Genomic DNA, 27,928 nt, shown 5'->3' with positions numbered 1-27,928 from the left:
ACTGGCTTACCCCTCCTGCCTCTGCTTCTGGTGTGGAGAAGAACAAGACTTTTTATTGTCTGGGAAGCTGAGGGTGGGTGCCACGCCCTGGGGGGGAGAAGCCATATTCTGGGCCACCTCATCCGGATGCATCCCTAGTGCTCACCACGCTGCCTGGGCACCCTCACTGAGATGAGAACTTTCCTTGTTCTCCTCCCCTAATAACCAAAGTTCCTGCCTTAATCCCACTCCAGTCCCTCATCCACCCCGAGGCCAGGCTTCAGAACCCAGAACTGAGGGCCTATCCAGCCCTGCTTTCCTTGTGTTTGAGAGAAGCCCTGATATCTTGGAGCTGTACAAGGTAGCAACATAATTTGATTTCCCTGGTTGCTCATCGGAGGATAAGCTGTGGGAGGCGGTTGGGCAGGGCATGCAGGCAGATGGGGCCCAGGCCTCAATGCTGTCACCTCTTAGAAAGGATAATGTGGGCCGGTGTGGTGGCTCACATCTGTAATCCCAGAACTTTGGGAAGCTGAGGCAGGCAGATTACCTGAGGTCAGGAGTTTGAGACCAGTTTGGCCAACATGGTGAAACCCCATCTCTACTAAAAATAAAAATAAAAATAAAATTAGCTGGGCATGGTGGCGGGTGCCTATAATCCCAGCTACTCAGGAGGCTGAGGCAGGAGAATCTCTTGAACCTGGGAGGTGGAGGTTGCAATGAGCTGAGATCATGCCACTGCACTCCAGCCTGGGTGAGAGAGCAAGACTTCATCTCAAAAAAAAAAAAAAAAAAAAAAAAAAAGAGGATGAGGTGGCTGGTGGGACCAGGATAGGGGCCAGGATGAGGGGAGGGGAGTGGACGGCTTATCAAAAGGGTCCTTGGTGAGGCCTGAGGATGGAGGCTCCAGAGCCTGAGGTAGCGGACCCTGGGGACCTGAGTGATCTCGTTTTGTGAGAGAGCCTGGCCCCTCCCCAGAGCCAGCTGCAGAATGGACCTGGCCAGAGAGGAAAGTAGAGATGAGTATGGTGCTGGCCTTTGCAGCCAGCAAGGCTGTGGGGTCTTTGCTGTTCCTGCCCCCCACTACCTTCTTGCCCCCCACTACCTTCTTTCTGGCTGAAACCAGGATAGAGACCCAACATTGGCTGTCTAGCCCCCAGCCTTTCTCCCCCTTTCAGGCCCCTCTGGGAACCACAGAAATCTGGGACCTAGTGTCCTGGCAACGTAATGAATGCACGCACAGCTCTGGTATCTGTTTTAAATTATCCATTAAAATAAGTACAGTTCTGGGGGAAAAAAATAAGTTGACTGGGTGGGGTAAGCAGTAGAAAGGGACTGAAGGGGGAAGGAACCCAGGCAGTGCTTGGGTCCAAAGGAAGGGGACAGGAGATGGAAGGGGGCAGTGACTGGCTCCTATTCTTGGCCTTTTTTTTTTTTTTTTTTTTTGAGACGGAGTCTCGCTCTGTTGCCCAGGCTGGAGTGCAGTGGCTCAATCTCGGCTCACTGCAAGCTCCGCCTCCTGGGTTTACGCCATTCTCCTGCCTCAGCCTCCCGAGTAGCTGGGACTACAGGCGCCCGCCACCACGCCCGGCTAATTTTTTTTTGTATTTTTAGTAGAGAGGGGGTTTCACCGTGGTCTCGATCTTCTGACCTCGTGATCCGCCCGCCTCGGCCTCCCAAAGTGCTGGGATTACAAGCGTGAGCCACCGCGCCCGGCCTTCTTGGCTTTCTTAGGGGACTTCTTTAGGGGACTGTGGCTTGTTGCTTGGGTCTAAAAACGAATGCTTGGCTTTGAAGAGAGATAGATTGGGGCAAAAGAAAGAAAAAAAGGGACCCCCAAACTCCTTGATCCCTGGTCCCAAACTAGGGGCATAAAGGAACTCAGGTTCCAGAACTTTGCTCCCCCCAGGGAACCCAGGCATTCCTTCTCCACCCCACTCCTGGCACACTGAGATGCAGCTCTGAATGGGCTGCCCACGTGTGGAGGGGGGTTGGGGTGACTCACTATTACTACTGGGAGGACAGGGGGAGTCAGTGGTGGAAGAAGGGTGAGTCACACTGATGGGCACCAGCCTCAGCCCTCCCCCCACCTTCCTGGCTCCCAGCCCTGCCTACCTGTCTGCCTTGCTTTGCACCCACTTCCCTCTCTTTCTCCCCGACCCTTTTGCCCACCCACTCTCCCTCCTTGGCTCTGCCCTCTAGCACAGAAGGTCTGAGGCAATGGGGGTAAGCTTGGAGCCCGCAATGCTAAGCAGGCAGGAGCCAAGAGAGGGGAAGCTTAAGCCTCACGCAGTTAGGGGTGCGCTGGAGAGGGTGGGGCCCGACTCCGCCACACCCCAACTGTCCTTCCCCCTCCTCACCACTCCCGCCTCCACCCCAATGGATCTGGGACTGCCCCTTTAAGAGCAGTGGCCCCTCCTCCCTTCAGAGGAGGACCTATTAGAGCCTTTGCCCCGGCGTCGGTGACTCAGTGTTCGCGGGAGCGCCGCACCTACACCAGCCAACCCAGATCCCGAGGTCCGACAGCGCCCGGCCCAGATCCCCACGCCTGCCAGGAGCAAGCCGAGAGCCAGCCGGCCGGAGCACTCCGACTCCGAGCAGACTCTGTCCTTCGGCCCGAGCCCCGCGCCCTTTCCGGGACCCCTGCCCCGCGGGCAGCGCTGCCACCCTGCCGGCCATGGAGACCCCGTCCCAGCGGCGCGCCACCCGCAGCGGGGCGCAGGCCAGCTCCACTCCGCTGTCGCCCACCCGCATCACCCGGCTGCAGGAGAAGGAGGACCTGCAGGAGCTCAATGATCGCTTGGCGGTCTACATCGACCGTGTGCGCTCGCTGGAAACGGAGAACGCAGGGCTGCGCCTTCGCATCACCGAGTCTGAAGAGGTGGTCAGTCGCGAGGTGTCCGGCATCAAGGCCGCCTACGAGGCCGAGCTCGGGGATGCCCGCAAGACCCTCGACTCAGTAGCCAAGGAGCGCGCCCGCCTGCAGCTGGAGCTGAGCAAAGTGCGTGAGGAGTTTAAGGAGCTGAAAGCGCGGTGAGTTCGCCCAGGTGGCTGGCGGGGAGTGGAGAGGGCGGCGGGCCGGCGCCCCCGGCCGACCGCAGGAAGGGAGTGAGAGGGCCTGGAGGCCGATAACTTTGCCATAGTCTCCTCCCTCCCCGGAACTGCCCCCAGCGGGTGACTGGCAGTGTCAAGGGGAATTGTCAAGACAGGACAGAGAGGGAAGAGGTGGTCTCTGGGAGAGGGTGGGGGGGATATAAGGAATGGTGGGGTTATCAGGGACAAGTTGGGGTGGGGAGCCGGCCTGAATTCGGTCAGATTGGGATTCGCCAGCTATTTGGAGCCGGGGGAGGGGCTTGAGCAAAACAGCACTAGCCCTGCCAGCTCGAAGAACTCTGGGCACCCAGGACACATCGTAGTGGCAGAAAGGGTCCTGTTAGAACTTTGTTGGCGGGCTTGGCACTGTGCCAGCTTTGCTCAAGCTGGCTGTGAACACATGATGCCCACTAAGACATAACTCCCAAGTTGGCATCTGTCCAGCGTGTTGGAGCGAGGTCAGGAAGGCAGGGCAATCCCCCTTTTCCCTCCCAAGGGCTTGGCGGTGGCCCCCTCGGTATGACCTTGTCCTGGGTTCTAAGGGTTGGGAAGCTCTCCCTCACTCTGCCACTCTGCGTGTCTGGGACCTTCCTTGGGCTCTGACAGGCCCACCAAAAGAGCTCCGGGAGATGAGAGAGCGGCTCCCCCGCAGCTCCCACAGCCCTTGGCCTGCTTGGCCCAGGAATGCAAGGGAGGGAGGGAGGCAGAGGGCAGAGGCTCCCAGCTCAGGAAGTTGTGTTATGCCCAGGTCTGGCCGCACTCCTCCCTTGGCCCTCTGCCTAGTGTCTTCGAGGGTTGGGGGCACTGTCCTTCCCTCCTTGGGGTGAGCCACTTTCATTTTCCCAGCCAGGCCAGGCAGTCTTTGCTCGGGCCCATCCTCTTAGCTGCTGACGTTTTGATCTTTGTCTTATTAAAGTGCTGGAATACAGTGACATTTTTGAAATCCAGCCGTTGGAAGATTTGGGCCACTCCACTCCCCACCCCTGCCCCACCCTACCCCACCCTACTCAACTGCACCTTCTTCTTTTCTAAAAAAGCGTTTGGGAACTTGGAAGTATAGGCCCTCCTCTTCCAGCCCCCTCAAAATTTGTTTCCCTTCTTCCTGCCTTCCCTTTCTCTATGCAGACCCAGGCCAAGAGCACTAAGGGTGCTTGGAGAACCGTAAAGGGCTGTTGGCTTTGACTTTTTCTTCTCTCCCTTTTATCATCTACTCGAAACTTCTGCTCTTTCCAGAACCGTTTGCTAGGTGTCGTTTTGTTGCCCAGGCTGATGTGCAGTGGTGCAGTCTCAGCTCACTGCAACCTCCGCCTCCCAGGTTCAAGTGATTCTCCTGCCTCGGCCTCCCGAATAGCTGAGATTATAGGCATGTGCCACCATGCCGGGCTAATTTTGTATTTTTAGTAGAGATGGGGTTTCTCCATGTTGGTCAGGCTAGTCTTGAACTCCCAACCTCAGGTGATACACCCGCCTCAGCCTCCCAAAGTGCTAGGATTACAGGCACGAGCTACCACGCTGGGCCCATCGCCCTTCTTTCTGAAGAGTCAATGGAAGTTGTGTGTAGGAAGACAGGCTCAACCGTTTTTTTTTTGAGACGGAGTCTCGCTCTGTCGCCCAGGCTGGAGTGCAGTGGCGCGATCTCGGCTCACTGCAAGCTCCGCCTCCCGGGTTCAAGCCATTCTCCTGCCTCAGCCTCCTGAGTAGCTGGGACTACAGACGCCCACCACCACGCCCGGCTAATTTTTTGTATTTTTAGTAGAGACGGGGTTTCACTGTGTTAGCCAGGATGGTCTCCATCTCCTGACCTCGTGATCCACCTGCCTCGGCCTCCCAAAGTGCTGAGATTACAGGCGTGAGCCACCGCGCCTGGCCTGTTTTTTTTTGTTTTTTGTTTTTGTTTTGTTTTGTTTTGTTTTTGAGACAGGGTCTCACTCTGTCACCCAGACTGGAGTGAAGTGGTGCGATCTTGGCTCACCGCAACCTCTGCCTCCCAGGCTCAAGAGATTGTCCTGCCTCAGCCTCCTGAGTAGCTGGGATTAAAGGCGCGTGCCACCACACCCGGCTAATTTTTTTTTTTTTTTTTTTTTTGTATTTTTAGTAGAGATGGGGTTTCACCACGTTGGCTAGGCTGGTCTCAAACTCCTGACTTCAAATGATCCACCCGCCTCGGCCTCCCAAAGTGCTGGGATTACAGGCATGAGCTACCATGACCGGCCATCAACCTTTATTTTGTTTTTTTGAGACGGAGTCTCGCTTTGTTGCCCAGGCTGGAGTACAGTAGTATGATTTCAGCTCACTGCAACCTCTGCCTCCCGGGTTCAAGCCGTGCTCCTGCCTCTGCCTCCCAAGTAGCTGGGACTACAGGTGCCTGCTACCACACCCAGGTACTTTTTGTATTTTTAGTAGAGACGGGGTTTCACCATGTTGGCCAGGGTGATCTCGAACTCCTGACCTCAAGTGATCTGCCTGCCTCAGCCTTCCAAAGTGTTGGGATTACAGGCGTGAGCCACTGCGCCTGGCTTCTTTTTTTCTTGAGATAGGGTTTCACTCTGTTACCCAGGCTGGAGTGCAATGGCAAGGTCATGGCTCACTGCAGCCTCTACCTCCCTGGCTCAAGGCATCCTCCCACCTCAGCCTCCTGAGTAGTTGGGACCACAGGCAGCCACCACCACCCACAGCTAATGTTTTTGTATTATTTTGTAGAGATGGGGTTTTGCCATGTCGCCCACAGTCTTGAACTCCTGGGTTCAAGCAATCCTCCTGCCTCGGCCTCCCAAAGTGCTGGGATTATAGGGCGTAAGCCACTGCACCCAGCCTCAAATTTTATTTCTGCTGAAAGAGACCACACCTGTCCTTTGCTTTATTTTTATTGTATTTTTCAGAGACAGGGCTTTGCCCTGTTGCTCAGGCTAGAGTGCAATGGTACAATCATAACTTGCTGCAGCCTGGAATTCCTCCTGGGCTCAAGCGATCCTCCCGTCTCAGCTTCCGGAATAGCTGGGACTAAGGGCAGGCACCACCATGCTTGGCTAATTTTTTTTTTTTTTTTTTTTTTGCTTTTTGTTTGTAAAGATGGAAACTTGCTATGTTGCTCAGCTGGTTCCAAAGTTTTGGCCTCAAGCAATCCTCCTGCCTCGGTCTCCCAAAGCACTGGGATTACAGGAATGAGCCACCAGGCCTGACGCCAGGCCTGTCTTTTTTCTACTAGTGATATGAACAATTTAGTTAGTAAGACAGATACGAAGCAAGGAAGGGGAGACCCAGAGAATTCGTTGCATTCTAAACTAGTCCATTCATCTACCAAAGCCCTGTGAAGGACATTTTTAGCAGTTTTAGCAGTTTTCTGGTCAAAACTTTGATCGGGAAACAGGTTGAGTGGATTTGATAGTCACTTGCTCACCCAGCCACGCCAGTTTGTCTCCTCTGCCTCCTAGTGCAGCTGTCCAGGCCTGGGACACCAGGCGGGTATGTGCGCACGTGGGGCAGGGCGGGGGTGGTGTGTGTACTTGTTATATTTAGCCACCTGCCTCTGTTCTCCCCCACTGATCCTGGCTGGGAAGGCTGGGCTTCCGGAAAAGAGAGGTGGATTTGCACACCTGGATCCCAAGCTGATAGAAAGTGGGGTGAAGACAAAGGGGACTCAGACTGGGATGTCTGTCTTCTTCTATGCCCACAGTAGGAGGAGCCAGGATTGGTCACTCCCTGTTGGGTCTGCTGTGCTCAGGATGAGGTAGAGAAGTGGGTAGAGTAAAGAATTTGGGAGAGGAAAAAAGGCATTTTCCCAACCCCTCCCTCCAAAGCCTAGAGAGAAGGTGTTGTCTGGCTTAATGTTTAATTAGAGCTCAGAGTTCAGGGCCAGATTTGGAGTTGGGATGGAGAGTTGTTTTTAAGACCCTGTACCAATTTTTGACCCAGCCTGGGTACCTCAACCACACTCAGGAGTTTGGGGGACCTTCTGTTGGGCTGGATTATAGGCTCCAAAAAGAAACCCCTTTCCCCAATACTCTATCTCTCTCTTCTTTTTTTGAGACAGGGTCTCGTTCTGTTGCCTAGGCTGGAGTGCAGTGGTGTGATCGCAACGTCAACCTCCTAGGCTCTGGTGATTCTCCCACCTCAGCCTCCTGAGTAGCTGGGATTACAGGTGTGTGCCACCATGCCCAGTTAATTTTTTTTTCTTTTTTTTTTTTTGAGACAGAGTCTCGTTCTGTTGCCAGGCTGGAGTGCAGTGGTGCGATCTCGGCTCATTGCAACCTCCACCTCCCGGGTTCAAGCGATTCTCCTGCCTCAGCCTCCCGAGTAGCTGGGGCTACAGGCACACGCCACCACGCCCAGTTAATTTTTGTATTTTTAGTAGAGACGGGGTTTCACCATGTTGGTCAGGATGGTCTTGATCTCTTGACCTCGTGATCCGTCCACTTCGGCCTCCCAAAGTGCTGGGATTACAGGTATGAGCCACTGCACCTGGCCACTAATTTTTATATATTTTGTAGAGATGGGGTTTCACTGTGTTGCCCAAGCTGGTCTTGAACTCCTAGGCTCAAGTAATCCACCTGCCTTGGCCTTGGCCTCCCAAAGTGCCGGGATTTATAGGCATGAGCTACCGCACCTGGTACCCCCTGCCCCTTCTCTGTCTCTTTCTAGTCTGTAGCCCAAGGGATTTTGATACCCAAGTGCAGGCAGAATGGGAAGGTAGTAAGCACCAGGGAAGCCCGTCTGGAGTCCAGGCTTGCAGCTGGGCCCCACCCCAGGCAAGGCAGCTGGGTGGATGACTCAGATGCTGCCCCCCTCCCTCCCACCCTGGTGGCTTTACAGAAGACAGCAGGAGACAGGGTGGAGACAGCAGTTGTCTTAAAGGGAGGAGTGGTGGTCTGAATGTCTACATCTTCTGCCCTCCCCCTCCCCACTGCATCCTGGAGTCCCTTGCCTGCCTCCTTCCTGAGACCCTCTGGTGGTGTCTAGACACATACCTCTCTCTGGACAGGCAACATGCACAAGTACTTAGAATCCAGAGTTGAGTTCAGAGTTATGGATTGGGCTGCAGGATAGTGCCAGGGTCTGTGCCTTCCCATGTGAAACTGATGGAGGAAGGCTGAGTCAGAAGTGGGGAGATCCCAGGCCCACAAAGCAGAAGCACTACTTCCACCCCAACGAGGCCCTGATGCTTGACAACTTCCTGGATTGCCCACTGTTGCAGTCCCAGTGTGGACAGGCAGGGAGATGCAGGCTCCAGTTCATGTAGGCTCTGATCAAGACAAGAACAGCAAAGGCCACAGAGGCACAGAGGCTTGTCCCATGTCACACAATAAAGGGGTGATAGGTCAGCACTTGAGCACAGGCCTTATGACTTCCAGTTGGGTGTGCTCTTACCATTAAGCCTCACTTCTCTAGCTTGGGGGACAGGTTGGAGGGAGGATCTAGAGGGTGAGGTAAGGTGAAGTTAGATAGCTGAGGCTCACTTCTGCAGCCTGGAAATTCTGCTCTGGGGCCAGTGACACCTTAATGCTCTATTGCCATACTTGGTGGCTCATGCCTGTAATCCCAGTGCTTTGGGAGGCTAAGGCAGGAGGATCACTTGAGGCCAGGAGTTTGAGACCAGTCTGGGCAACATAGCAAGACCCCCTTCTGTACAAAAAAATTAGCCGGTCAACACCTGTAGTCCAGCTGCTCGGGAAGCTGAGGCGGGAGGATCACCTGAAGCCAGGAGTTTGAGGCTATTGTGAGCTATGACTGCACTACTGCACTCTAGCCTGGGAGACAGAGAAAGACCCTGTCTCTGAAAAAGAAAAAAACAAAAACAAAAACAAAACTCTGCTGTCCTGCAGGGCCTGTTAGCATATGATTGATAGCCTTTGCTCCAGCCTATACCTGGACCCAGGACCCCTGTCAGCCCCTCAATTGTGAGACGGTCAGAGCTCTGGGAGGCTGGTGATTCTTGTCTTGAGACTATCTTGAGACTTGTCATGGGAATTGTCCACCTGGATTGAAAGGAAGCTGTGCCTTTTGGCAGACCCATTAGGTTAATGGGGCTGGAGACCTTTGAAGATGCATGGGCCCCGGGCTTTATCTGAGGGTACCTCCTGGTGTTACCTCTCCAACCCTCCACCACCAAATCCATTCTTTTTTTTTTTCTTTTTTTTCTTTTGACAGTCTCGCTCTCTGGCCCAGGCTGGAGTGCAGTGGCATGATCTTGGCTTACTGCAATCTCCACCTCCCAGGCTGAAGTGATCCTCCCACCTCGGCCTCCCAAGTAGCTGGGACTATAGGCACGTGCCACATGCTTGGCTAATTTTTCTATTTTTATTTATTTATTTTTGAGACGGAGTCTCGCTCTGTCACCCAGGCTGGAGTGCAGTGGCGCGATCTCCGCTCACTGCAAGCTCCGCCTCCCGGGTTCATGCCATTCTCCTGCCTCAGCCTCTCCGAGTAGCTGGGACTACAGGTGCCCGCCACCACGCCCGGCTAATTTTTTGTATTTTTAGTAGAGATGGGGTTTCACCGTGTTAGGCAGGATGGTCTCGATCTCCTGACCTCGTGATCCACCCGCCTCGGCCTCCCAAAGTGCTGGGATTACAAGCATGAGCCACCGCACCTGGCCTAATTTTTCTATTTTTAGTAGAGACTGGGTTTCACCATGTTACTCAGGCTGGTCTTGAACTCCGGGGCTTAAGCAATCCACCCACCTTGACCTCCCAGTGCTGAGAGCCACTGAGCCTGGCCCAAATCCACATTCTGATTCAAAAGGAAAGAAGAAGGGTGCAGCTAAACCTGAGGGGTGAGAAGTACTTAAAGAGCCCAAGAGAAACAAAAGAGAGAATAATTCCTCACTAGGACCACCTATTGCCTTCCCACTATTGGTGCCCTTGCTTGGCACTTCCCCTGGCCTCCAGGAGTCTGAGACTTACTCTTGCATGGATGTGCCCATTGCCCCCACTTCCAGGTCCAGCCCCCAGTGATTCAGTAGCTTAGTGTCTGCGCTGAAGCCCAGGACAGCTGGGTGGACAACTGGTAGGAGATCCCTTCACCTACCAACTGTGCTTTCTGCTCCCCTCCTCTTTGCTTCCCTCCTCCCCAGCCCCTCGCCACCCCTAGCAGCTGCAGCAGCCAAGACCAAGTCTTCAGAGGCCCAGACACGAGGGCAGGGTTCATTCCATTCTCACCTCCTTGGGGGCCCAGTGTACTGATAGGCCAAACTCTAATATTACAGGAGATCTCTGGAAGATTGCAGGGTCTCTTATCCCTCAATAAGGGGCAAGGCAAGCCGGGCGCAGTGGCTCACGCCTGTAACCCCAGCACTTTGAGAAGCCGAGGGGAACAGATCACTTCAGGTCAGGAGTTCGAGACCAGCCTGGCCAACATAGTGAAACCCTGTCTCTACTAAAAATACAAAAATTAGCCAGAAATCACTTGAACCCAGGAGGCGGATGTTGCAGTGAGCTGAGATCGCGCCACTGCACTCCAGCCAGGGCGACAGAGCAAGACTCCATCTCAAAAAAATAATACTACTAATAAATAAATAAATAAATAAATAAGGGGCAAGGTAGTCCACCAACAAAATGACAGGCAGTGTGATATAGTGGACACCCTAGCCCTCGGTGCCCTTAGTTCTGGGCGTGGCCCTTTCACTAAATTGCTCTGTGACCTTGAGCAAATCGCCTCCCCTCTCTGGCTTTCCTTAGCTGTAAAAGAAAGGGATTGGAGCAGAAAGTCTCCAGAGACCTTTTAGGTTCCAAAGTAGTACAGTGACCCACAAAGTGAGAAAACAGTCCTCTAAAATACCAAGTTATTAATAGTAAAATCAAATATAAATAATGTGAATATAGTTAATAGCTAATGTTGTTCTCAGTAGGAAAGGGAGACTCGGCACAGGAATGGCTCCCATTGACCCGTGTTGGGGGCTAGGGCGAAGGCCTAGGAGAGGCAGGACTGTTGCCTTAGAGCTGGCCAGGATTAGAGAACAGTGCCTGGAACCCGGGGGAGGGGCACGGTGACCTTGGGCTGCCCACCTTCCACCCTTCCAGCACCCATACTGGCTCCCCCAACCTGTGGCTGGACTGGGAGGAGGTCTTGGCCCCTATCAATCCCTTAAGGAAGGGGAAAGAGTTTGGGAAGGGGAGTCCTTCCTTCACCCCTGCCTCCCCCAAATTGTGAGAGGAAGCCAGAATCCCGCCTGCCGAAGCCAGGAATAATTCTGGCTGAGATCCCAGGCCCGGCAGGGGCGCTGAGTCACGGTAGAGGGCAGAGTGAAGAGTGGACAGGAGACCCTAAGCTTGTCCAGTCAGGGAAGCAGGGGCTGAGGGGTGGCCTTTTCTTGAGAACTACATTCAAGTTGCAGCAAGAAGGACAGTGGTCTGAATTTGACGGGGACAAACGGAAGGGAGATAGGACACATGAGTCCCTTTAGGGCTGGCTCGGGGAGCTAGACTTCATTTCAAGGGGTCTAGGTTCTGGGCAGTTGAGAAAGAGGCTATTTGGGGTCACCAAGGCTCCCCTTTCTTCCCAAAGCTCTAACGCTGCCACCTTCTGCCGGCTAGGAGAGAGCTGTGTCTTCTGAGGCTAGAGCTGGAATGCAGTGAGACCAGACTGCCTAGGTCCTCCCCCACTTCTTCTCCTGACCTTGGGGTGTGGCTTCCACTCTCTCCCAGTGTCCTCAGGGTTAATAACTATGTATCAGAGTTAAGGGGCTGCTGAACTGGCTTCTTGTGAAGGGAATCCCCTAAATGTCCTTCCTTTTGGTCACTGGCCTCCCTCCCTCCCCCTTCAGGGCATTCTACTATCTTCTTAGGCCATCCCTCCCTCCTCCAGGAACTACTTCTTTTGCTCTATCCCCAAGCCCCACCCCCGCATTTTTGTGACAACACCGGAATGACTTCTAGAGAGAGAGGCCAGGAAGAAGGAAAGTGGCACTTGGCAGGAGACCTTGCAGGGGGCGGCTGGTGAGGAAGCCAGCCGCCCATTGTCCAGGACCCCAGTGCCCTGGCCTCTGGCCTCAGGCTTCTCCTGCCTCTGTACAATGCCACGTTGATACGCCCAGCAGCTGTGACTCAGGCCTGGCCCCCTGCCAGGCCCAGCGCTTCTACTGGAGTTGCGTCTGAACATGTCAACAGGCTTCCTATCCCTCTCTCAGCACCAGTTCTCCCCACTTCAGCCCCTCCCTCTGCCTGGAATTAAGACCTGGCTTTGTCTTAGGGAAGGACAGCTGGGAGCCTGGTGGCTCTGGTAGGGGATCTGAGAGGCCTCAGACCCTAGGCATATTTGGCTGTTTGGCAGGTGTCACGCTCAAGGGAAGCATGTGGAAGCAGAGCCATGCCTGCTGTGGGTGTACATGCCTGCGTGAGGAAGTCGGGGTGTTCCATCCTGGGGCACCTATGGGCTTTTGAGGTGTACGATATTCAGAACTTCACAGGTTGGGGTTTGGGGAAGGCTCAAGGGGCTTCTAAGTCCCTGGAACAGCTGTCCCCCTCAGTTCCTCTCTCTCTCTCTCTTTTTTTTTTTTTGAGATGGAGTCTTGCTCTGTTGCCCAGGATAGAATGCAGTGGTGTGATCTTGGCTCACTGCAAACTCCGCCTCCTGGGTTCAAGCGATTCTCCTGCCTCAGCCTCCCAAGTAGCTGGGACTATAGGTGCCCGCCACCATGCCTGGCTAATTTTTGTATTTTTAGTAGAGATGGGGTTTCACCATGCTGGCCAGGATGGTCTCAAACTCCTGACCTCGTGATCCATCCACCTTGGCCTCCCAAAGTGCTGGGATTACAGGCATGAGCCACTGCGCCCAGCCTCAGTTCCTCTCTTTAAGGTCTCCTTTCCAGAGAGGGATAGCACCTTGAATGCCAGGGAGGGGAAGTCTCCACATCCTGCCCTTACCCGAGTTGTGGCAGACCCACAGACTAGCCAAGAAACCAAGCAGTGGTTGCTTTGCCGGGTGGGCGGCGGTGGGGGCTATCAAACCTCATGACTGGCCGCACACAAAGGTATGGGTATGTGTATATTTGAGGGTGGGTGGGAGTGGCAGTTTCACTAGGCCTCCGTATCAATCTCTGACTGGGGTATCTCCCAGCAAGCGAGACAGAGGCAGACACACTTCCCAGACTGTCTTACTGGGTCTCTGTGTTATTCTCTGCAGTGTCTGTGTGTATCGTGCCATTTTCTATGTTTTGCACCAATCTGCTGTGAGTGTCCTCAGATGACCTGGGGGCAGGTTTTTAGTGCCTGAGCCTACTCGTCTCCAGGCTTTAGTTTCCCCCTGTAAAAGTACAGGAGTTGGTTCAGGAGAAGGCTCCTCTAGAAGCCTTGAGCCTGTGAACCGTCTAGTCTCAGGGTATTTGGGGGACACACAGAAAAAGCCCCACGACCCAACAGGTAGAACACTGGCTGAAATCAGCAGGGCAGAGCTGAGACAAGCTCAAGTAGGCTGAGGGGTAGGGAGGTTTTGGGTGAATGGGAGGGAGGGACGGAGGGAAGGATATATTGCAGTAGGAGGAGTTGCTGGAACAAAAGGAAGGGTTGTAGGAGTGGCTTGGGGTGGCAGCAGAAGATGCCCTGTCACATGGCAGGAAGTCAGCCTGGGCAGAGGTCTAGGTGTCCAGGAGGGGCTGGGTGTGATGGCTCACGCCCGTAATCCCAGGACTTTGGGAGGCTGAGGCAGGAGGATCATGTGAGGTCAGGAGTTCAAGACCAGCCTGGCCAACGTGGCGAAACCCTGTCTCTACTAAAAATGCCAAAAATTAGCTGGTTGTTGTGGCAGGGCCTCTAATCCCAGCTACTCTGGAGGCTGAGGCACAAGAATTGCTTGAACCTGGAAGGTGGAGGTTGCAGGGAGCTGAGATCGCGCCACTGTACTCCAGCCTAGGCAACAGAGCGAGACTCTATCTCAAAAATAATAATAGGGGCCAGGCACGGTGGCTCATGACTATAATCCCAGCATTTTGGGAGGTGGAGGCAGGTGGATCACCTGAGGTCAGGAGTTTGAGACCAGCCTGGCCAACATGGCAAAACTCCGTCTCTACTAAAAATAGAAAAATTAGCTAGGCATGGTGGTGCAGGCCTGTAATCCAGCTACTCGGGAGGCTGAGAAGCAGGAGAATCACTTGAACCTGGGAGGCGAAGGTTGCAGTGAGATCACCTGGGTGACAGAATGAGACTCCATCTCCAAATAATAATAATAGTAATAATAATAATAAATGAAAAATTTTAAAATTAAAAAATTAAAAATTTTAAATTAAAATTAAAAAATTAAAAATTTTAAATTAAAATTAAACAAATTAGATGTCCAGGAGGATACAGGAGAGCATTTGCCACCAGGCGGACTCCCTGTACCCACCTGGCCACAGGGGGCGACGTTCCTGGGAGACAGGAAATGCCCAGGGGCTGGGAGACCCTCTGCTCTTCTGCTTCCTTCCTGTGTGCTGCCTGGCGATGGGGAACTCTGAGGGCTGGTGAGCAGGGCTGCCAAGGAGTGGGTCTAAGGAGTGGGTCTAAGGAGGGCTGGGCCAGCTCCTCCACCTCCCCTTTGTCTTCCCCTCCCACTTGTTATTTTTAGCTACAGTGTCTTTCCCTCTTGCTTCTCCCCTAGACTGGGAGAGGAAACGGAGGCCTCTCCCTCTGGGCCTAGCATGTTGCCCCCAGCAACCGGGCCCAAACAGGCCTGTGGCCGGCCCTGGCTTCCATATCTGGCATCAGAGTTGGGCTGAGCAGGGTGACTCAGAGGGTGGGTCAGCGCCTGGCCCGGTGCCCACCCAGCCCCTTTGCTGTGCTGGTGCCTTTCTTCCCCAAACAGCCCCAAGGGCCTGGGCCTGCTGCAGCCCAGGAGCCAGACTTCCTTGTCCCACCAGGCACAGCCCTGCAGATCCCTGCCTTGGGTCACATTTGCAAGTGCCAACTCTCATTTCTACCTTATTCTTTTCCTCTCTGTTCCCCTCCCCACCCCCTCTCTTCCCTCTTTCTGAGATCAGATTTGCCAGTGATAGGAAGAGTTAGAAACAGGATGCCCAGCCCTTCTCGCCTCACGAGGCCGCTGAGTTGCAGGCATTCCTGTGCTTGGGGAACCTGGAGGATGCAAGGGAAAGGACTGGCACTCTGCTGGCACAGCACCCGGCCTGGGGCAGGACATGGGCGAAGCCAGGGCCTCCCCTGTGAGCACTAGAGGATTTCCCGACCCCTGCCCGGGTATTGTGTGCCTGAGCATGAGTCACCTGAGGGGCCCAGGTTCCCACCCTTCCCCGCTCCTCTGGCCTGCCCCACCCTATCCTCCCTGCCAACCCAGCACGGGGATGGCACTCAGCGTGTGCTCAGCTTTCCCGATGCCAACCCCCAGTGGAGTGGGCTGCACCACCACCCTGGGACTGAATGCCTGGCCAGGGTCTACTTTGGTCCCTGCTAGGTCTGAGGACCCCTCCTAGGAAGAAAATGGCACTTGGGGGCGGGGGCAGGGAGGAGGGAGGAGAGACACTGTGCTCTACTGTACCCCTAGTCATCTCTTGGGGTGTGCGTGTGGCTCCCTGGCCACAAAGCTCCCGAGGTCTGAGTCATGAGCCCATGGGTGATAGTGGCTTCTTCCCCGCAGATGGGAGCTCCCCGTGCCTAAGAAAACCACAAAGGTTCTTCCTCACTTCCCTCTCTGCTCGTGGTTTCTGTCATCTGCAGGGTGTGTCTTAGTCCTTTAATCTCCTCTCTTTGCAGTGCTAGTCAAAACCTCCACCAGGGAAAGACAGATACCCCCCTTACTTTCTTTTCTTTGAGATGGAGTCTTGCTCTGTCACCCATGCTGTACTGCAGTGGCACAATCTCGGCTCACTGCAACCTCCACCTCCTGAGTTCAAGTGATCCTCCTACCTCAGCCTCCTCAGTAGCTGGGACTACAGGTGTACGCCACCATACCCAGCTAATTTTTTTTTCTTTTTTTGAGACGGAGTCTCACTCTGTCGCCCAGGCTGGAGTACAGTGGCGCAATCTCGACTCACTACAACCTTCACCTCCCAGGCTCAAGCAATTCTCGTGTCTCAGCCTCCCAAGTTGCTGGGACTATGGACGTGCACCACCATGCCCGACTAATTTTTGTATTTTTAATAGAGTCAAGGTTTCACCATGTTGGCAGACTAGTCTCGAACTTCTGGCCTCAACTGATCCACCTGCCTCGGCCTCCCAAAGTGCTGGGATTACAGGTGTGAGCCACCGCGCCCAGCCAGCCCTCTTACTTTCCTTGGAGACCATATACTGTGGCTTGTGCCAAAGTGGTACAGCATGGATTTCCAGCTCCCCTATCTACTTGCTGCAGGACCCTGGATGTAGCTTTCTGTGCCTATTTCCTCAATTGCATAGGAATAGCACCTATCGCATAGGGTAGCTGTGAAGATGACATGAGTTAACATTATAATATTTAGAGCAGTGCTTGGTACCTAATAAGCTCTATATAAATGTTTGCTATTATATTATTATTATCACTGCCACCACCACTTTTGCAAGCAGCAGAAGGTGAAGAGGTTAGACTGAAGAAAAAACTTCTGTGCTCAGCCCATAAGCTGGCAGAGCACAGGGATCATGCATCTCTTTTCCTCAGTCAGTGTCTGCCAGGTACTGGCAAGGAAAGGCTGCTACCAGAGAGAACTCCTGGAATTCCTCCTGGCACCTAAGGAGGCTGGGGAGACAGAACTAGGGAAGAGGTGCCCTTGAGACATCTTCTGAAATCATCCCATCGCCTTCCAGCTTCTTTCAGCTCAGGCTGGCTGGTCGGGGGAACGCTTTGTGCCATAGTGTCTGCCCTCTTCCTCCTCCTGGCTTCTCCGTTCTCTCTGGAACTCATGGCTTAGGAAAGCAGTGAGGTGGAGGAGGAGGAACCCTAGATCAGCAGCTAGAATTGACTGGAATGCTGCTGCTGGCTTGCGGTAATTGACACTGGGCCATTCACTTTCCTCCTCTGCACCTCAGTTTCCTCATCTATAAAAGGGAGAGGGTTGAGCTGAACCAACTCTAAGCTCCTTCTAGTTCTCTAAATTCTGAGAGCCTCCCAGTACAGCCAGCTGCAGCCGTTAGCCTTCAGGGTAGGGAGGCCTCTTCTGGGAAGCCCCAGCCAGCCTGGGAGTCAGCCCAAGGAGCTCGGAATCTAAGGCTGCCCCAGTCGCTTCACTTTACCAGCGGTTTTTCTTCATTCTCCCTCCTCCCCCTGCAGCTGCTTCAGCTTCGGAAAAGTTCTGAAGTCATGGAAAGTTGGGGCTGTGCTCCCAGCCAGGGGCTAGGCCGGATGGCAGCCAAAACCTGAGCTGGGTTTTGACTTTATTTTTAGCTTTTCTGACTGAGACAGAGGAGGGAATACATTCTCCAGTTCTGGAAGGGGCTCTTTTTTGCAGGAGAAAGACATTTGCATTAAACAACTTGTTCTGAGGTGTGGCCAGAGGCCTGGACTGAGCAAGTGTGCAGGCTGGGGGAGCTTCCTCTGGCTTCTCATGTCCTTCCCCTGCCCCTCTGAGTGTCACTCTATCCTCCTTCCTGCTTGGTGGGGGGAGGTGGGGGTGACTCCTTTTTTGGACTCTCCTAAGCTGGTGGCAGAACGCTGCCTGGTCTCGTCCTCCAGAGCTTCTGCAAATCTAGCCTTCCCTATCCCTCTTCACAGTGAATTGCTGGGCCTCTTGGAGTTTAGGGCTTTTGTGGTAGGAGAAAAATGTTGGCAGAGCCGCTTTTCTCCTTTCCAGGATAGATTTTTCCTTCTGCCCACGCTTGGTTTTCCTTTTTTCCATCTGCTGTGGTGGGCTCATGCTTAAGCACTGATGAGTTACAGATGGCAGCTGGAACCAGGTCCTCTGGATCTTTCCCTCCGCTCCCTGGGTCTGCTGCTTTCTCTCACCCTATATTTGTGAAGGGATTGTAACGTCTAGAAAGTTCTTTGGTTCTCTGGAGGTTTTTAAGAAAATAGGACCTTTCTATTTCTCCAGTCCACCAGCAAAAATAATCAGGGGCCCAGAAAAGGTGAGGGAGGTGGCAGAGACAGCGCTGTTCCACTGGTTATAGCTAAAGCTTTACCCACTTTGAGGAGCAGGGAGGCTTAAAGCTGGGGCCCAGATGGACCTGGAGGCCTGGGATCCACATCTGGAGCCAGATGCTGAGGCTGTGGTAGATGGGTAGGGCTCAGCCTTCTCCCAGGGCACGGATGAGGCAGGAGGGAGGGAGGCAGGGACCCCTCTGTTCAGTGCAGATCAGGGCACCCAGACTGGGTCTGAGGTCCCTCTGAGCTCTAACCAGACTTCCCTTCCCCACAGTCCCACATGTGTAAAAGGGACTAGGAGAGGTGACCAAGTACCTTTGGGGCTCAGATCGAGAAGTGCTAGGGACATGTGGGCCATGAGCTTAGTTGTCAGGCTCTCAGAGGGAGGGAAGCTTGGCCAAAGGGAAGTGGGTGGAGTCCAGGGAGAAGGCTAAGGCCCTGTGTGGGAAGGGGCAGGAGACAAAGGTACCCCTGTCTCTTTGGGAAAGAATGGGAGGAGACAGAGGGAAAAGCATTCATATCACGGGGTAGAGCTCTGCCCTTGGCCCCAGGCACGTTCCTGAGCCCTGAGTCATGGGAAGGGTGGAGAAGCAGGAAGGGGGTTTTCAGGGACCTTGGGGAGGTGGGAGCCCAGGCCCAGAGGCAAGCAGATGCAAACCAACCTAATGCAAGGACGCCCTCTCCTGGTAGTTGCAGGCACAGCAGCGCCAGCCCCCATGGCTGACCTCTTGGGAGCCTGGCACTGTCTAGGCACACAGACTCCTTCTCTTAAATCCACTCTCCCCTCTCTTCTTTAGCAATACCAAGAAGGAGGGTGACCTGATAGCTGCTCAGGCTCGGCTGAAGGACCTGGAGGCTCTGCTCAACTCCAAGGAGGCTGCATTGAGCACTGCTCTCAGTGAGAAGCGCACGCTGGAGGGCGAGCTGCACGATCTGCGGGGCCAGGTGGCCAAGGTGAGGCCACCCTGCAGGGCCCACCCATGGCCCCACCTAACACATGTACTCTCACTCTTCTACCTAGGCCCTCCCCCATGTGGTGCCTGGTCTGACCTGTCACCTGATTTCAGAGCCATTTATCTGTCCTAGAGTCATTTTACCCACTGAGGCCACATCTTATCCTAATTTGGCCGCCCATGGGATCTACCACAGTGAATTTAAAATAATCCAGGAGGCCGGGCACGGTGGCTCACGCCTGTAATCCCAGCACTTTGGGAGGCCGAGGCGGGCGGATCACGAGGTCAGGTGATCGAGACCACCCTGGCTAACACGGTGAAACCCCGTCTCTACTAAAAATACAAAAAATTAGCCGGGCATGGTGGCAGGTGCCTGTAGTCCCAGCTGCTCGGGAGGCGGAGGCAGGAGAATGGCGTGAACCCGGGAGGCGGAGCTTGCAGTGAGCTGAGATCTCGCCACTGCACTCCAGCCTGGGCAACAGAGCGAGACTCCGTCTCAAAAAAAAAAAAATAATAATAATAATAATAAAATAATCCAGGCCAGGTGTGGTGGCTCACGCCTGTAATCCCAGCACTTTGGGAGGCCAAGGCGGATGGATCATTTGAGGTCAGGAGTTTGAGACCAATCTGACCAACATGGTTAAACTCCATCTCTACTAAAAATACAAAATTAGCCAGGGGTGGTGGTGCACACCTGTAGTCCCAACTACTTGTGAGGCTGAGGCAGGAAAATCATTTGAACCCAGGATCAGAGGTTGTGGTGAACTGAGATTGTGCCATTGCACTCCAGCCTGGGCAACAAGAGCAAAAATCTATCTCAAAAAAAAAAAAAAAAAAGGCCAGGCACGGTGGCTCATGCCTGTAATCCTAGCACTTTGGGAGGCAGAGGTGGGCAGATCACCTGAGGTTAGGAGTTCGAGACCAGACTGGCCAACATGGCGAAACCCCATCTCTACTAAAAATATAAAAATTAGCTGGGCATGGTGGCAGGCACCTGTAATCCCAGCTACTTGGGAGTCTGAGCTAGGAGAATCGCTTGAACCCAGGAGGTGGAGGTTGCAGTGAGCCAAGATCGGGTCACAGCACTCCAGCCTAGGCAACAGAGCGAGACTCTGTCTCAAAAAAAATAAATAAAAATAAAAATAAAAAATAAATAAAAGCTAGGAATCAAAGAAGCAGTTTATTCCTAATTTCAGTCTCATCTGTTCATAGTGGGGCCAGGATTAGAGTCAGTGGCCAAGCTTCCATCCTGGGTTCTTTCCCTTCCCAGGCCCTACCATCATAGTATACCAGGGAAAGACCCGGAGAAGCCAGCAGGTTGACCACCAAACCAAGGTTGGGCCACCTTCCTCCTGGGTCTGGTCTCCAGCCTCCCAGTTGTACCCTTCCCCCAGCCCTTCCTGGATGCACTGATCAGCCTGTGCTTCCTTGCCCTGTTTTTCTTTATAAATAGAGACATTAGAGACATGTTCTCCTCTCTCTGTCTCTCTTTTTTTTTTTTGAGACGGAATCTTACTCTGTCACCCAGGCTGGAGTGCAATGGCACGATCTCAGCTCACTGCAACCTCTGTCTCCCAGGTTCAAGCAATTCTCCTGCCTCAGCCTCCCGAGTAGCTGGGATTACAGGTGCCCGCCACCATGCCCAGCTGCTTTTTGTATTTTTAGTGGAGACAGGGCTTCACCACGTTGGTCAGGCTGGTCTTGAACTCCTGACCTCAGGTGTTCTGCCCGCCTTGGCCTCCCAAAGTGCTGGGATTACAGGCGTGAGCCACCATGCCTGGTAAGATGTGTTCTATGTTGTTGAGGCTGGTCTTGAACTCCTGGCCGCAAGAGATCTTCCTGCCTCAGCCTCCCAATGTGCTGGGATTATAGGCATGAGCCACCACACTTAGCCCAGCCTGCACTTTCTTAAATGAAAATCTAAGCATACGGCTGGGTGTGGTGGCTCATGCCTGTAATCCCAGCACTTTGGGAGGCCAAGGTGGGTGGATCACCTGAGGTCAGGAGATGGAGACCATCCTGGCCAACATGGTGAAACCCCGTCTCTACTAAAAATACAAAAATTAGCTGGGTGTGGTGGCGCATGTCTGTAGTCCCAGCTACTCGGGAGGCTGAGGCAGGAGAATGGCATGAACCTGGGAGACGGAGCTTGCAGTGAGCCGAGATCGTGCCACTGCACTCCAGCCTGGGTGACAGAGCGAGACTCCGTCTCAAAAATAAAAATAAAAATAAAAAAAAGAAAATCTAAGCATGGTGCTCCCCTGCTCAAACATCGTCAGGTTCTTTTCATGGCAGATAAGGGCATCTCTTCATGAGCCAGCCCCTGCCTATTGACCCACCCACCTCTCCCACCCCTTCCCACCCCGTACTTCAGGCTTCAGCAGTACTGATCTTTCCAAAGACCCCAGAACATGCATGCCTTCATACCTCTGTGCCCATACATGCTTGTTTCTGCCCTTGAAGTCATGACGGTAACTCTCTGTAGGCCCCGCTAGCCTGTCCCTTGGGTCTTAGCCTCTTGGAGGCCTTCCTGGAGCCCCCCAAAAGTACCCCAGGCATACTTTGGTTCCTTCTCTCATGTCCCCTCAGTACTTTGTGCATACCTCCTTTATAGCAGGTGCTATGTTGTGCCAGAGAAGGGAGTCCTGTGGCTGGGGGGCATATATCTTTTCTTTTTGAGACAGAGTCTAGCTGTGTCGCCCAGGCTGGAGTGCAGTAGTGCGATCTCGGCTCACTGCAACCTCCACCTCCTGGATTCAAGCGATTCTTGTGCCTCAGCCTCCTGAGTAGCTGGGACTACAGGCATGTGCCACCATCGTGCCCAGCTACTTTTTTGTATTAGATATATCTTTTCTCTCTTAGCACAGTACCTACCAAGAGTGAGTGAGTAGATGTCCTGACCCCTGCAGGCGTCCAAGGCCCTCCTTCCCTGGACCTATTTCCACATGTATGAAGGGGTGCACGGGCAGCAGCCCACCTCTCAGCTTCCTTCCAGTCCTTGTGTTCTGTGACCCCTTTTCCTCACCTCTGCCTGCTTCCTCACAGCTTGAGGCAGCCCTGGGTGAGGCCAAGAAGCAACTTCAGGATGAGATGCTGCGGCGGGTGGATGCTGAGAACAGGCTGCAGACCATGAAGGAGGAACTGGACTTCCAGAAGAACATCTACAGCGAGGTGGGGACTGTGCTTTGCAGGCCAGAGGGCTGGGGCTGGGTGATGACAGACTTGGGCTGGGCTGGGGGGGACTAGCTGCATGCAGAGCTCGCCTTCCTGAGTCCCTTGCCCTAGTGGACAGGGAGTTGGGGGTGGCCAGCACTCAGCTCCCAGGTTAAAGTGGGGCTGGTAGTGGCTCGTGGAGTAGGGCTGGGCAGGGAGCCCCGCCCCTGGGTCTTGGCCTCCCAGGAACTAATTCTGATTTTGGTTTCTGTGTCCTTGCTCCAACCCTTCCAGGAGCTGCGTGAGACCAAGCGCCGTCATGAGACCCGACTGGTGGAGATTGACAATGGGAAGCAGCGTGAGTTTGAGAGCCGGCTGGCGGATGCCCTGCAGGAACTGCGGGCCCAGCATGAAGACCAGGTGGAGCAGTATAAGAAGGAGCTGGAGAAGACTTATTCTGCCAAGGTGCTTGCTCTCACCTGGTTCCCTCTCTGCCTCTGCCCTTGGCAGCCCTACCCTTACCCACGCTGGGCTATGCCTTGGGGGGATCAGGCAGATGGTGGCAGGGAGCTCAGGGTGGCCCAGGACCTGAGGCTGTAGCAGTGATGCCCAACTCAGGCCTGTGCCTCCACCCCTCCCGGTCACCACAGTCCTAACCCTTTGTCCTCCCCTCCAGCTGGACAATGCCAGGCAGTCTGCTGAGAGGAACAGCAACCTGGTGGGGGCCGCCCACGAGGAGCTGCAGCAGTCGCGCATCCGCATCGACAGCCTCTCCGCCCAGCTCAGCCAACTCCAGAAGCAGGTGATACCCCACCTCACCCCTCCCTCCAGGGGCCTAGAGTCTGGGCAGGATGCAGGCTGGAAGCCCGGAGTTGGGGGTAGGAGGTTCCTGAGGAGGAGAGGGATGAAAAGTGTCCCCAGAACCACAGAGAAGGGTCACAGGATGTGGAGTCAGATGGCCTGTGTGCTGTTTCTGTACACTCTTACCTCACCTTCACTTCTCAGGGCTTTGGTTTTCCCATTCGAAAATGGAGGCTGTTCTTAATCTCCCTAACTCAGAGTTGCCATAAGACTCTGCAATGTGAGGTGTTAAAAGCGTCAGTATTTTTCTAGCTGGCTGTGCCATTTGTGACAGGAGAAAAAGAGTTTAGCTTCAGAACGAGAGGTTTCAGTTAGACAAGGGGAAGGACTTCCCAGTTGCCAGCCAAGACTATGTTTAGAGCTTGTGATCTTCAGAGCTGGCTCTGATGAGGGCTCTGGGGAAGCCTCTGATTGCAGATCCTGGAGAGAGTAGCCAGGTGTCTCCTACACCGACCCACGTCCCTCCTTCCCCATACTTAGGGCCCTTGGGAGCTCACCAAACCCTCCCATCCCCCTGCAGCTGGCAGCCAAGGAGGCGAAGCTTCGAGACCTGGAGGACTCACTGGCCCGTGAGCGGGACACCAGCCGGCGGCTGCTAGCAGAAAAGGAGCGGGAGATGGCCGAGATGCGGGCAAGGATGCAGCAGCAGCTGGACGAGTACCAGGAGCTTCTGGACATCAAGCTGGCCCTGGACATGGAGATCCACGCCTACCGCAAGCTCCTGGAGGGCGAGGAGGAGAGGTGGGCTGGGGAGACGTCGGGGAGGTGCTGGCAGTGTCCTCTGGCCAGCGACTGTCCTTGACTAGACCCCCACTTGGTCTTCCTCTCCCCAGGCTACGCCTGTCCCCCAGTCCCACCTCGCAGCGCAGCCGTGGCCGTGCTTCCTCCCACTCATCCCAGACACAGGGTGGGGGCAGCATCACCAAAAAGCGCAAGCTGGAGTCCACCGAGAGCCGCAGCAGCTTCTCACAGCATGCACGCACTAGCGGGCGCGTGGCCGTGGAGGAGGTGGACGAGGAGGGCAAGTTTGTCCGGCTGCGCAACAAGTCCAATGAGGTAGGCTCCTGGTCAGGGTCTGAGGGGATACAGCTGCATCAGGGAGAGAGTGGCAAGACAGAGGGATGGCATGTGGAGAGAGGAACATCCTTGCCCTCAGAGGGTGGACCAGGGTGAGCCTGTATATCTCCTCCACACTCTAGTTCCAGGCCTGGCTCCTGGACTCTTTGGCTGTGAGACCTTGAGCAGGTTATTTAACCTCTCAGAGCATCAGTTTCCTCATCTGTAAAATGGGGACGAATAATGATCCCTAAGTCTTTGAGTTGTTGGGAAGACGAAAGATAAGGTATCCGTGTGCCTGGTGCTGCGTATGTATCCACAGATCATGGCTATTATCCCCAGGGGGAAGGGCAGTGACAGGGGTAGGTGTAGATGGAAGGAGAGGCCTCAATTGCAGGCGGGCAGAGGGCTGGGCCCTTGAGCAAGATACACCCAAGAGCCTGGGTGAGCCTCCCCCACCTTCCTCTTCCCTATCTTCCCGGCAGGACCAGTCCATGGGCAATTGGCAGATCAAGCGCCAGAATGGAGATGATCCCTTGCTGACTTACCGCTTCCCACCAAAGTTCACCCTGAAGGCTGGGCAGGTGGTGACGGTGAGTGGCAGGGCGCTTGGAACTCTGGGGAGGCCTTGGGTGGCGATGGGAGTGCTGAGGTAAGTGTCCTTTTCACCTCTCCAGATCTGGGCTGCAGGAGCTGGGGCCACCCATAGCCCCCCTACCGACCTGGTGTGGAAGGCACAGAACACCTGGGGCTGCGGGAACAGCCTGCGCACGGCTCTCATCAACTCCACTGGGGAAGTAAGTAGGCCTGGGCCTGGCTGCTTGCTGGACGAGGCTCCCCCGCGTGATGGCCAACATCGGAGCCAGCTGCCCCCAACCCAAGTTTGCCAATTTGGGGCCCCTTTCTAGAGCTGTCTGTTGCAGGCCCCAGACTTCCCCACCAAGTAGGCAAAGCAAAAGATGCTTCCTCAACAGCACAAGGGGTGGAAGTTAGTGAGAATTGTTAAAGGCAGAGCCATACTCCTACCCGGAGAGCTTGACAGTGTCCCTCCGGGGTGGAAATGAGTTCCTTAGCTCCATCACCACAGAAGACAGAGTAAGCAGCAGGCCAGACAAGGGGCAGGTCACAAGAAAAGTTGCAGGTGGTCACTGGGTTAGACATGCTGTACAACCCTTCCCTGGCCCTGACTCTTGGGCCTGGTTCCGTGTCCCCGCCAGGAGGTGGCCATGCGCAAGCTGGTGCGCTCAGTGACTGTGGTTGAGGACGACGAGGATGAGGATGGAGATGACCTGCTCCATCACCACCACGTGAGTGGTAGCCGCCGCTGAGGCCGAGCCTGCACTGGGGCCACCCAGCCAGGCCTGGGGGCAGCCTCTCCCCAGCCTCCCCGTGCCAAAAATCTTTTCATTAAAGAATGTTTTGGAACTTTACTCGCTGGCCTGGCCTTTCTTCTCTCTCCTCCCTATACCTTGAACAGGGAACCCAGGTGTCTGGGTGCCCTACTCTGGTAAGGAAGGGAGTGGGAACTTTCTGATGCCATGGAATATTCCTGTGGGAGAAGTGGACAAGGGTCTGGATTTGTCTCCTGGGAAAGGGAGGGGAGGACAGACGTGGGGCATGCCCGCCCTGCCTCTCTCCGCCATTCTTGTTGCATGCATATCCTCTCATTTCCCTCATTTTTCCTGCAAGAATGTTCTCTCTCATTCCTGACCGCCCCCCCCACTCCAATTAATAGTGCATGCCTGCTGCCCTACAAGCTTGCTCCCTTTCTGTCTTCTTTTCCTCTTAAGCTCAGAGTAGCTAGAACAGAGTCAGAGTCACTGCTCTGGTTCTCTGTCCCCAAGTCTTCCTGAGCCTTCTCCCCTTTTATGTCTTCCCTCTCCTCCTCCTGGCCCCTGGCCTCCCAAACCCCTGTTGCCCTCTGGCTCCTTAGGCACAGAACCCCACCTTCCTGCCTGGCGGCTGGGAGCCTGCAGGAGCCTGGAGCCTGGTTGGGCCTGAGTGGTCAGTCCCAGGCTCGCCGTCCCGCCTGAGCCTTGTCTCCCTTCCCAGGGCTCCCACTGCACCAGCTCGGGGGACCCCGCTGAGTACAACCTGCGCTCGCGCACCGTGCTGTGCGGGACCTGCGGGCAGCCTGCCGACAAGGCATCTGCCAGCGGCTCAGGAGCCCAGGTGGGCGGACCCATCTCCTCTGGCTCTTCTGCCTCCAGTGTCACGGTCACTCGCAGCTACCGCAGTGTGGGGGGCAGTGGGGGTGGCAGCTTCGGGGACAATCTGGTCACCCGCTCCTACCTCCTGGGCAACTCCAGCCCCCGAACCCAGGTGAGTTGTCTCTGCTTTGTCTCCAAATCCTGCAGGCGGGTCCCTGGTCATCGAGGGGTAGGACGAGGTGGCCTTGCAGGGGGGAGAGCCTGCCTTCTCTTCCGCAGCCCGGGGGAGTGGGAGCCTCCTCCCCACAGCCTGAGTCCTAGACAGCCCACCCCTGCATCCTGCCCCTCTTGTCTGAGCCCCAGACTGGAGGGCAGGGGCAGGGCTGGAGTGTGAGGGATGAGGGAGATGCTACCTCCCTTCTAGGGGCCAGGGGAGGGAGGGTCTGGGTCCAGGCCCTGCTGCTCACACCTCTCTCCTCTGTCTTCTCTCTTAGAGCCCCCAGAACTGCAGCATCATGTAATCTGGGACCTGCCAGGCAGGGGTGAGGGTGGAGGCTTCCTGCGTCCTCCTCACCTCATGCCCACCCCCTGCCCTGCACCTCATGGGAGGGGGTTTGAAGCCAAAGAAAAATAACCCTTTGGTTTTTTTCTTCTGTATTTTTTTTTTTCTAAGAGAAGTTATTTTCTACAGTGGTTTTATACTGAAGGAAAAACACAGGCAAAAAAAAAAAAAAAAACCATCTATCTCAATCCTAATTTCTCCTGCCTTCCTTTTCCCTGCTTCCAGGAAACTCCACATCTGCCTTAAAACCAAAGAGGGCTTCCTCTAGAAGCCAAGGGAAAGGGGTGCTTTTATAGAGGCTAGCTTCTGCTTTTCTGCCCTGGCTGCTTCCCCCACCCCGGGGACCCTGTGACATGGTGCCTGAGAGGCAGGCATGGAGGCTTCTCTGCCAGCCTCCTCTGGACGGCAGGCTCACTGCCAGGCCAGCCTCCGAGAGGGAGAGAAAGAGAGAGGACGGCTTGAGCCGGGCCCCTGGGCTTGGCCTCCCGTGATTCCACTATATCTGGCTGAAGTTCCTCTGCCTGCCCCGCCCCCAGTCCCCATCCCTGCCCCCAGGCCCGGGGTGAGTCCATTCTCCTAAGTACCAGCTGTGCTTGCTTTTCTGTATTTTATTTAGACAAGAGATGGGAATGAGGTGGGAGGTGGAAGAAGGGAGAAGAAAGGTGAGTTTGAGCTGCCTTCCCTAGCTTTAGACCCTGGGTGGGCTCTGTGCAGTCACTGGAGGTTGAAGTCAAGTGGGGTGCTGGGAGGAGGGAGAGGGAAGTCACTGGAAAGGGGAGAGCCTGCTGGCACCCACTGCCGAGGAGGAAGGCAAGAGGGAGTGGAGGGGTGTGGCAGTGGTTTTGGCAAACACTAAAGAACCCTTGCCTCCCCATTTCCCATCTGCACCCCTTCTCTCCTCCCCAAATCAATACACTAGTTGTTTCTACCCCTGGCTGCTGTGGTGTCTTTGTTGGTGGACGTCGCTGTGTGTACTGAGGTGCAGACTCGTGGGCATGCACACACACACACACACACACACAGCACACACACACACACAGAGCACACACACACACAGCACACACACACAGAGCACACACACACACAGTGCCGCACGGTCACTGCATCCTCCTGCTCATTGCTGCCCAGCCCTGCCCTGCTCCAGGGGAAACAAT

The 27,928-nt window shown here is 54.8% G+C and overlaps 1 protein-coding gene across 4 annotated transcripts; it reads left to right on the top strand.

Moving 5' to 3' along the window:
• Nucleotides 1–1,623: 1,623 nt before the first annotated feature.
• On the top strand, nucleotides 1,624–27,702 carry LMNA (lamin A/C). Of its 4 annotated transcripts, none has more exons than XM_058439176.1 (13): nucleotides 1,624–3,012; nucleotides 18,837–18,993; nucleotides 22,038–22,163; nucleotides 22,440–22,610; nucleotides 22,822–22,947; nucleotides 23,527–23,747; nucleotides 23,840–24,062; nucleotides 24,548–24,655; nucleotides 24,740–24,859; nucleotides 25,280–25,369; nucleotides 26,115–26,384; nucleotides 26,707–26,729; nucleotides 27,391–27,700. In XM_058439176.1, the coding sequence occupies exons 1-13, from the start codon at nucleotides 2,657–2,659 to the stop codon at nucleotides 27,458–27,460; spliced, it is 2,061 nt and encodes a 686-aa protein (XP_058295159.1). In that variant the 5' UTR covers nucleotides 1,624–2,656; the 3' UTR covers nucleotides 27,461–27,700. The 4 variants fall into 4 exon arrangements, with proteins under 4 accessions (XP_058295159.1, XP_058295158.1, XP_032010097.1 ...); XM_058439175.1 differs by having other exon boundaries at nucleotides 1,625–3,012; nucleotides 26,707–26,754; XM_032154206.2 differs by having other exon boundaries at nucleotides 1,626–3,012; nucleotides 26,707–27,702.
• Nucleotides 27,703–27,928: the final 226 nt, after the last annotated feature.

This window comes from Hylobates moloch, unplaced genomic scaffold (genome assembly GCF_009828535.3).
Source record: "Hylobates moloch isolate HMO894 unplaced genomic scaffold, HMol_V3 SCAFFOLD_5, whole genome shotgun sequence".
Classification (NCBI taxonomy): Eukaryota; Metazoa; Chordata; class Mammalia; order Primates; family Hylobatidae; genus Hylobates; species Hylobates moloch.
Note: the sequence above shows the minus strand (reverse complement) of the source record. Positions and strands in the feature narration are given on the sequence as shown.